This window comes from Centruroides sculpturatus, unplaced genomic scaffold (genome assembly GCF_000671375.1).
Source record: "Centruroides sculpturatus isolate CEXI.00-Female unplaced genomic scaffold, Cexi_2.0 scaffold879, whole genome shotgun sequence".
Taxonomy (NCBI): domain Eukaryota; kingdom Metazoa; phylum Arthropoda; class Arachnida; order Scorpiones; family Buthidae; genus Centruroides; species Centruroides sculpturatus.
This window is the reverse complement of record NW_019385173.1, coordinates 29,816-40,042: the sequence shown is the minus strand read 5'-3', so window position 1 is coordinate 40,042 and position 10,227 is coordinate 29,816. Positions and strand designations below refer to the sequence as shown.

The following is a 10,227-nucleotide window of genomic DNA, read 5'->3' as shown; positions in this document are numbered from 1 at the left end:
GAATTTTAAGTACAAGATATATATATATATATATATATATTTAATATAGCATAAAAATTGAATTTAAAAGTCAATTATTTTATATATATATTAAAGTAATTTTACCCTGTGGTCACTGAAATTTTGAAATAATTTTATTAAGTTAATTAACTTAATTAAAATGTTCATTTTTATAATATATTTTTAAAAGAAAATTTATATAAAAAAATATTGTTTTGGATTGTTTTAAGCTAAAGTAATTAAATGTTTATTTAATTAATAATTTTATATTTTATATTTTATATTTTTAGAGATTTGGAAAACAATAATTTGATAAGTATAAAACGGAATACTTTCAGTCAACTCATCAATTTGCAAACATTGTAAGTCAATTAAAACTTTTATTTATTGATACACACATATAATAGGAAATGCCACACAAATAGCCTATTATTTAGCCTACAAACATAATTTTAATTACGGTATAAATAGAATTAATATTAACATCGAATCTATAAAATTTTTAATGAAAACGTTGTAAAATGATATTTTTAATTAATATTTTATCTAATTAATGGAAAATAAAGCTGTTTTTTATGTCTGTGTTTAGTTGTTAATTATATTCTTTTTATGTTAAGTTATAAATTAATTAACATTTTTGTTTTGAAAACATAAAAAAAATTTCAGATTTACACTCAATATCTATTTTCATTTAGGAATTTAAAGAAAAATAAACTGAAGGATCTTCATTCTGATACGTTTATTCCATTAACTTCATTGACACACATGTAAGTTATATTTTTATTAAAGATTTTCAAATAAAACTTTTTATAAGAGAAAATTTTATTTACTACAAACAAATTTTAGTTAAATTCTCAATGTGATCTCAATTTTGAAGATGTAAACCTGAAAAAAAAACAATGTGTTTAACATCCGATTGTATCCGTTTCCATGCGATTCTTCTCACATGCAATGTGATATCTTTTAAGGCTACCAAATTTGAAACATGACCGTGATAAACAATACTTTTAAGTGTTTCTACGACCAAAAAATCACACGATTAAGATGACATAAAGAGCTTGAATATAGAGGAAGAATATTTAATACCACTTTGGCAGCCATATTTTAGCCGAAACAGTCAAATACAGCGTTACATTTAGAAACTGTAAATACAGACTTATTCTTTAAAAGTCTTTGGAATTTGCCTGTATATCGATATTATGATATAGTGATATAATACAGAGTAAAATGAATTATATATTCCTGGTTAATGGAACATGCTCCCCTTTAACTTTAATTTTGATTTTTATAATTTATACGATAACTTCAAACAATTTTAAAGAAATAAACTGTTTTTTAGTGTATTTTTGATGTTACTTTTTCCTCTTTTATAACCATCTCTCGTTCAACTTCTCCCGATTTCATCATGGTATCAAAATGCTCACCTTAATTTCGGAAATCTACGGATAGTTTCTCTATATTACAGCTCTGTCTTTAAGTCAACATATAGGCTATTACTTTAAACTAGTGTAAAAATTAAATGCCATAAAAATAGTAGAGATAAAAAGGCCTTAACATTGAAAGATGCTTGTGTTTTGCTAAACTATGGAGGATTTAATCACCTGCCCATCGCTGGTTCTCGAAGATCACACGGCTTGCAGCGCTCAAAAGTGTCATAATGGTAAATTTGGTACTACATTTGGTACGGAAATATCTTCTGCGTGTTCTGAAATGTCACTACATCTTATTTTGTTGCATTTGGATTACTAAATACCTGTATATACAGCGTTGAATAGGGATACTTTAAATACCATAATTAAAGAGATTTAATGATTTTCTGTCATTATCAATATTCATAGAAATTAAAGTAAAGATTTCCTAACGATAAACTGAAATAGATCCTAAGCAGCTTTTCTTATCTAATGGTTAACACTTGATACTATTTTTACTAATATATGCAGGAAAATCAGAAAAGTGAAAAAATCATTGAGACGTTTTTCACTTCTCTATAAAGTAGAGATGGACGAATATTATCTGCGAATACTCGAATACTAAAACGTATTTGAGTATTCTATATATCGAATATTCCCTTGATAAAAATAGTTCAAATACTATGAATACCTCTAAGTACAGACAACGCCTTTTCAATCGGTGTTGTAGACAGATAGATTCAATTATATCTAAAGTGTCTTCAAAATTTTCCAAAATTACGAAATTTTATCGAAAAATTCTTCATAATAATATCAATATTTCAGTCAAGAGTATTGAAATTATTAAAATTGTATTTTTGAAGAGTTATTTATTGATATTTTTACATAACTTTTACTATTTGTCCATAATAAAAACATGTGAGATAACTATTATATAAATTAGTTGAAAGAAGAAGAAATATATATATATATATATAGAACTGTATTTTCAATTTACATTATTTTATTTTAAAGTCTTAATACGATTGCAATATACTTTTCTTTTACTTTATTTGAGTATTTATGAGTTTTTTCACTTTGAGTACAGTACATGCTATGGTAATATTAAACCACATATTGTATTCATTTAGATGTGTTTGCATGCTTTAAATATACTGAAAAAATGTAAAAATTCTTTGTTGGATTTTAAGTAAAATATCCTACTTTTTTCTGAATTATTAAAGTATAATTTTGAAATATATTCATTAAAATTATACTTTAATTCTTAACTTATACTGAACAGAAAATTCCTTACAACAGTGTAAATTTTTAAAATAAATTTTGTAAGTTTTAAAAATTTCTATGGATATTTTATTAAATTTTAAACTTTATAAACAGAGTCAATATATATATATATATATATATATATTCAATTTTATGAAGAGTTATTGGTCATAAACATTTCTTTAAAGTTTTAATTCAAAAAGTGTTCCTCTTTCGAAGCCATTAAGATGAATATCTTTATGATAAGTCATCCCACATCATTTAAGAGAGATGAAATCAGCAACTGAATTATCTTTGGATCATTAGGTTTTGTACCGTTGAAGAAAAAAACAAGACATTTCTTTTCATTCCTTCCTCCTCAACTATTGTCATTTAAGTTGGACTTTTCTAAAGTCCAACTTTATTTCAAAATTAAGTTTTCATGCTTTTATACTTCATCGTCTTATCTCTTTTGAAAGGAAATAAATTAAAAGTTTAACTACGTATTTTAAAGAATATTCTTAAACAGATAAATCAATCATAATGCCTTTTTATTTAAAGTTTTATTATTATGTTTAAGATATCAGTTTTCTTATATATATATGTTTTTATATTAATTATATATCATTAATTTAAAATATAATCTCTTAATTTCATTTTGACAGATATTTTCAAGATTTCAGAATGTGTTCTTACGCCCTTCATATCAGAGTCTGTGAGCCAAGAGGAGATGGAATAAGTAGTGTTACACACTTACTGGATAGTCTAATATTGAGAATAAGTGTATGGATAGTTGCATTTTTGGCATGTTTAGGCAATTTACTCGTTCTTGTAGGAAGACATTTAGTTAAAGAAACGAATGAAGTCCATTCCATATATATAAAGAATTTAGCAGTAGCAGATTTTCTTATGGGAATTTATTTATTTATGATAGCGGGTCATGATATGGCATTTAGAGGCGATTATGTCAATCACGACAAACATTGGAGACATAGTTGGAAATGTAATTTTTGTGGAATTTTGAGCACTTTAAGTAGTGAAGCTTCTGTGTTTATGTTGACTGTAATTACTATTGATCGTTATCTGTCCATATTATATCCATTAAGTCTTAAAAGAAGAACTGTAAAATTTTCATTCATTTGTAGTAGCATTATTTGGATTGTAGCTTCTATCATTTCTATTTTACCTATATTTGATTTAGGTTATTTTGGCAACGAGTTTTATGGTAATAATGGAGTTTGTTTACCTTTACATATACACGATCCTTTTGCTGCGGCTTGGGAGTATTCATTATTTGTATTTTGCGGTATAAATACTTTGGCATTTTTATTTATTTTATTCTCATATGTGAGAATGTTTGCTGCTATCCAAAGATCAAGCATGGGCGTGAGATCGTCACAACAACAATATGAGAGAACAATTGCAAAGAGATTTGCTTTCATAGTTGGCACCGACATGATTTGTTGGGTACCTGTGATATTCATTAAATTTTTAGCTGTTGGAGGTGAGATTATTTTTAATAAATAAATTATTATAAACATATATAAGTATTAAAATTTTAAATTAAATTGTAGGAATACAGATAAATGAAGAATTATATGCTTGGGTTGCAGTGTTTTTACTTCCTATAAATTCTGCATTAAATCCTGTTCTGTATACGCTTACAACTAAATTATTTAAACAACACATTGCAAAATTTGTTATTAATTGGAGACCTTCACCTTCATTATCAGTAGCAACAGATACATCAGCTATTTCTCTTTCTTCTATATTAAATGTTAAAGCTCATAAAGTTTCTATTAAAAGAACACCACATGAAGTAAGTAACTAAAATAATATCATTATTTTTACTTTATTAAATAATAATTGGTTTGTTTTTACAGGTTGATTCCAGTGTACGACAATCTTCGTTGTTATCTTCTAACAGTAGAATTCCAGTTCGTAACAGTTGGTACTCACCACAGCGAGTTCATTATCAAAGAAATAATTATTTTTAAAGACAAATAAACCAAAAAGTATATTGAAATTCTTGTCATAAAAGTTTTAAATCTCAAAAATTAAATGAATTTTATTTCTAATTGTCTAAACTCCCTATCTGCCACTCTAAATTACCTTATGCAATGCATTACTTAACGTTTCTAATACTTTTAAACCCCTATATTTAATTGAGATAAATTGCTTAAACAATGCTTTAGACTGCCTCTGGTATATAAATAATCCAGAAGTCGCTGAGATTAATATAAATAAATTTTTATTTGCGGGAGAATAAAGACTAACTGATTTAAGTCACTTATGAAGAATTTATTGAAATTGCTCATATTATAGGCGCAATACTATGCAGTGTCTGCAAGTATAGTGAATAAATCTAAGCTTGCATTACTGCAGATCATTTTAAATAATAATACCATATTTAGATAATATAGAGAATTCATTTTTTTGCATTATGAAATGATAATAAATGGATTATATTGTATAATTTATTTATTTATGACAACTTTTAATTAACAGTTTCATACGGGTAACGTGACTTTTGAATCACTTTATAAATGCCGAAAGAAATATAATTTTAATAGCGTTAATTATAAAATTTATATTGGAATATGGAATAAGTAATAAATCTAAAAAAAAAAATTAATTTATAATATAAGAACAAGGAAACTTTTCATTAAAATAATCCGTCCGTATTTCATTAATGTTTTTTGGTATAAAAAAAATAACTAAAATTTTATTTTTAATTTAGTAATTATGTCACATTTAAATCATAATTGTCAAATGTTTCATTATATATTCGTTACTTGTATATTATATACATACAGTCAGTCGTTACTTGAAGTGTGTCCATTGTCTATTGCTAATATAAAGTCTATTTTATAATATATAGGCCTATATATACATATTTGTTAAAGTAGACATAATACTCATATAATTTCTCACATATAATCTTTAGAATATGTTTTATAATTATATACAGAATATATAATACTTAGAGTAGATAAATATTTTTAAGTTTAATAATGATTTAAATTTGAGATAATTGTATTATTTCTATGTTAAAAACATGTATAAAATATTTTTAAAAATATACTATGATTATTAATATTTGTTCAAGATATATGTAAATAATATATAATTGATGTGTTATATACCAATGAATACGTTTTATATGCTATGGTTGAGTTTATAACAACGATATAAATGATTAATAATGGAAAATATTATATATCTTAAAGGACGATCTGTATGTCTATATGTAAATTGTTTCCAAATGTTTCTATTGTAATAAATGTTAAATAATTTTGTATATAAATTGATGGAATTTATTATTGTTTGTTTTTTATAAAAATTTATTTATTATTTCAATTGTAATTTTTATTTTTATATTTATTTGTAGATGTATTGTATTTGAAGATATATTTTGATATATATGATATATATGGATAATGAAATTGAAGTGTACTATAACAATATGAAAATATATAACTTATAAAAGATATAAAGTATTTAATACAATTATTTTTCTCAAAATAAATAAAAATATAAGTGAATTTATTATTTTGATATTTTATAATGCTCAATTGAAGTATGATTTATTGGACGTGAATTTTTTTATTTATTATAAATATCATTCAATAAACATGCTTATAATTTTAATTAGTATTTTTGTATGGATATTTTAATTTACACCGATTGTATTACAAATATATAAACGTTACTATAATAGTAATATTTTATATGTATAAGCAACTGTATAAGTAGAAAAACTCGTAAAATGAATCTCGATACACAGAAAATTGTTGAGACTTTTACTGAAGAAAAGCGAAAAAAATTAATTTAGGTTATAATAGTAAAATTTTAACTTTGTTTATGGGTATAATTTGTATTTCTACAGTAAAAAAGTTTTTGTTAGTCAAGGGCAGGATTCACGAACAGCTGATATATTGTTAAGTTACTATGAATTCTCTCTGCTGCCAGATACGAAGTCTCGTATTCATAAAGCACACTGTAGGTTACTATATGTAAAAAGTCTCGTAAATACTACGATATCTAACACCTCTCGTAAGTCTATATACAAGGGAAGATGGTGATCACTCCTTGACAATTATCGTAAATGCCATAAACAATATGACGTGTTTTGTGAATATGAAACAAAAAGTATTGTTAGGTTTTTGGTAATTTTATGATATCGGAGAGATACTAAGTAGTATCTTAATTAACAATATATTAAAATTATCAAAATATTCAATATTTACACACAGAACAATATTGACATTTAACAAATACAAGACAAGTAAAATTTATTTATAATTATTATGTCTAGTTTTAAGTACGATACAATTTAAAATTATGTTATTTGAAATGAGAGTTTACTATAATTTAAATCAATAATTTCAGATATATATATAATTAGAAATTTCAATTATAACTTTACAATAGAATCCGCTTATTGTTATCGATTATAAAAAGCTAAATGTTATTAAAAATGGATACACAAAGAAACTTTATATACATCATTTGATTTTGAAACTTGTAAATCTATTCTTAAAAATCTTTAACATGTTGTGTTTACAGTTAATTAATTATAACTTAAATGAAACGACAGCTAAGCTAGTAAATACACTTACAAAACCAAGAGACTAGCATAGTTAAGTGCGATTTTTAAAAATCAATTGTGTATAAAGGGTCTACAAGCTAATCAGACCATAGATCAAGCAATTTGAGACGTCAGAGAGTAAAGAAAGGGAAATATTTCTCCGAATTCAATTCGTGAAATAACTTATTTTAAAAATATAACTTTTATATATTCAATACTATTTGTTTCAGAGATTCTTTCTCTCTTTGTAAACATGAAGATATAACGTGATCTATTATAACTATATATAATACATTATTTATATTATATTAATCATTCGTAACGCATTGCTGTTTACATAAACTCTTTTGTAGAAATGATAAACAAAGAATAAGTGTATGATTTAAAAGCTATTAAATTATTCTTTTATTTAATTGATTACTCTTAACAAAATTATTCAAAAAATAAATAAAATAAAAAGTAATTATGAATATATTTTAAAACTTTTGATATATATTTCTAAAAATAAAATCAATACTACCTATTGATTTTCTACACCTCTTTAAAATATCAACCACTAGCAGATGAGCCCGACAAAATATAACAACAAACATTAAGATTATTAGATTCTTTCGTATTTCTAACCTTTATATTGTATTATATTATAGTATTTGATTTTGGTAACCTAGTATTATGTAATTTTCCTATTCGAATGCCACCATCCCTCGGTCCGATAAAAAGAACGGACCGTTGCGGAAAGGAATTGAAGTAATTCAACCACAAGTTGTCGTTAATACTGGTCTACTATTAATATTTGAAAAGTGATCCGTGTTAGACAGGTTGTGAAGGCTCTGCATGTGATGGAAGTTCCTAATCTTAAAGTCTGAAAGACTTCATATAAAACTTGTTTAAATAAAAAAAAATCTTGTAAAAATACGAGAATAATTGCTTTTATGTGATAATAAAGTGTTCGTTTGTTTTATCCATTCGGCACTTATTAAGAGAGTATCGTTCAGAAACGAAAAAATCCGAGTGGCATGTACTAGCTGTCACAGTAATTAAGTGAATGTAATATACATTTTTTAAAAAAATATACATTGTTTTTGTAAGTATCACATCTAGTTAATTTTTTTGTCAATAGATAGCACTACGTGTAAATCAGTAGATAAAAATTAATTTATTTACGGAAATTAAATAAATATCTTGAGGGGTGGGTAACATTATCTAAGTTAGAAGTATGTACACGTAACCGCCGAGTTTCATAGCAATTGGTCGAACGGCTTAGGAGTGTATAGAGAACAAACAAACAAACATCCTCATTTATATATTAGATAGGAATAACGCAGTATTAAATTTTGTAACGAATTTATATCAATATTTAACACGACTTTTATATAAGCTCACTATATAATTGCTAACTATATTCTCTTATATTTAAATACTGTGTTTCTCTATTATAATGCACAATCGAATCTAATGAACACCCGAAATAAAATACATCAATTTATCAAAATGTAATGAAAAATACGAAAATGGATCGAAAAGAATTCTTTAGTCGTTCCCAAGAGAATTATCAATTTAGAACGAAATCAATAAAAATTCTCATAGCTTACAATACTAACAAAATGTGATTGATAAACAATATTTCCTCAAACAAAGCACATTCAGGAGTTAGTAGTAACAAGACTCTAGAGAATATTGGATTTCTCTTACTAGTGACAATCCTCAGATAGAAATAAAAGATAGTCCAAGAGAATCTCTATATTATGGAATTAAGTTTATAGGATAAAGAAGAAACTTTTTAATTATAACACTATTCTGTGATTAACTATATTTAATTACAAATTGTTTTATTGTTTATTAAATTTCAATTGTTAGCTCTATTATGTAGGATAGCATCTTAATTAGGCTAATAATGTTAATAAATTCAAGAAAAAGTAAAATATAAATTTAAAAAATAAAACGAATAATATAATACTAACAAATAAATAAATAAAAGTGAAAAGTTCGCAGATTTTTTGGTTTGTCCAACGCAGTTGTCAGCAAATAGGTAAACTTTTGTCACAGTTTCTGGGATACAGTTAGTAAAATAATAGTATAAACATGAGCAAATTGTATCTGCATCTTTTGGCTAATCATTCTCGCAAAATGTGAAACAATATAGCTTCTTCTATATTAAGGTTATGTATGTCAAATACTATTTGCATGTACCTTACTTATCCTTAATAGACTTTCCCTAATGTTAAATGGGGCAAAGACAAATTCTTTTGGAAATCAAAGACAAGAATAACAGCGTTTTCATCATTTTCTTCCTTCTTTATTACATGCATTGTAGAGTAGAATTCTTCTACTCTGCACTCGCGCAACTTATGCACAGTCTCACATGGTTTTGTTTTCCGTTTGTTTCATATGTGGCATTGACATTTGAATATTTTGAAGGTTTTGTGCATGTTCTTGACACTTAAATCTGGAGAAAGGTATTTTCTCATTAAATTTTTTTAAATATTCGTTATTTTCCCTGCGTGAACAAGGTTTGAATTGGTAAATTGAACCGTTCTTGTATAATTACCATCATCATTAAAACTAATAATAATAAAATAAAGAATTTATTTAATAAATAACTAGCTTTATTATTTCAAACTTTAATTTTTACATAAAATCTATATTTTTTCTTAATTTTATAGCAAATATTTTTAATTACCAATTTGAATTTAAAGGATTAAAATGAATGATAAAAGTAATTAACTGAAAGAAAAAAAAAATTGGATTATAATCTATGATTTAATGATTAACAAGAAAATAATTAATTTTTTTAACTCAAATCTTCATTAAAATCCTTATTTAAACTTTAATATATAAATAATTCAAATAAATTTTAGAATTATTTAAAAGAATTATTTATTAGTTTTATTTTAAATAATCACAACTAAATAAAGTAATATTAATAAATATTTAAATAATTAATTAAATGTAACTTTATTTTACATTATCAAAATCTCTTTACTG

At 24.5% G+C, this 10,227-nt stretch overlaps 1 protein-coding gene across 1 annotated transcript in view; it reads left to right on the top strand.

Moving 5' to 3' along the window:
• Positions 1-4,648, top strand: part of LOC111635733 (relaxin receptor 1-like) — a 10,869-nt gene extending 6,221 nt beyond the window's left edge. Inside the window, exons 8-12 of the mRNA XM_023380797.1 lie at positions 291-362; positions 696-767; positions 3,317-4,155; positions 4,226-4,470; positions 4,535-4,648. Of these exons, the coding sequence (XP_023236565.1) occupies positions 291-362; positions 696-767; positions 3,317-4,155; positions 4,226-4,470; positions 4,535-4,648 (1,342 nt within the window). The remainder of the gene's footprint in view (positions 1-290; positions 363-695; positions 768-3,316; positions 4,156-4,225; positions 4,471-4,534) is intronic.
• Positions 4,649-10,227: the final 5,579 nt, after the last annotated feature.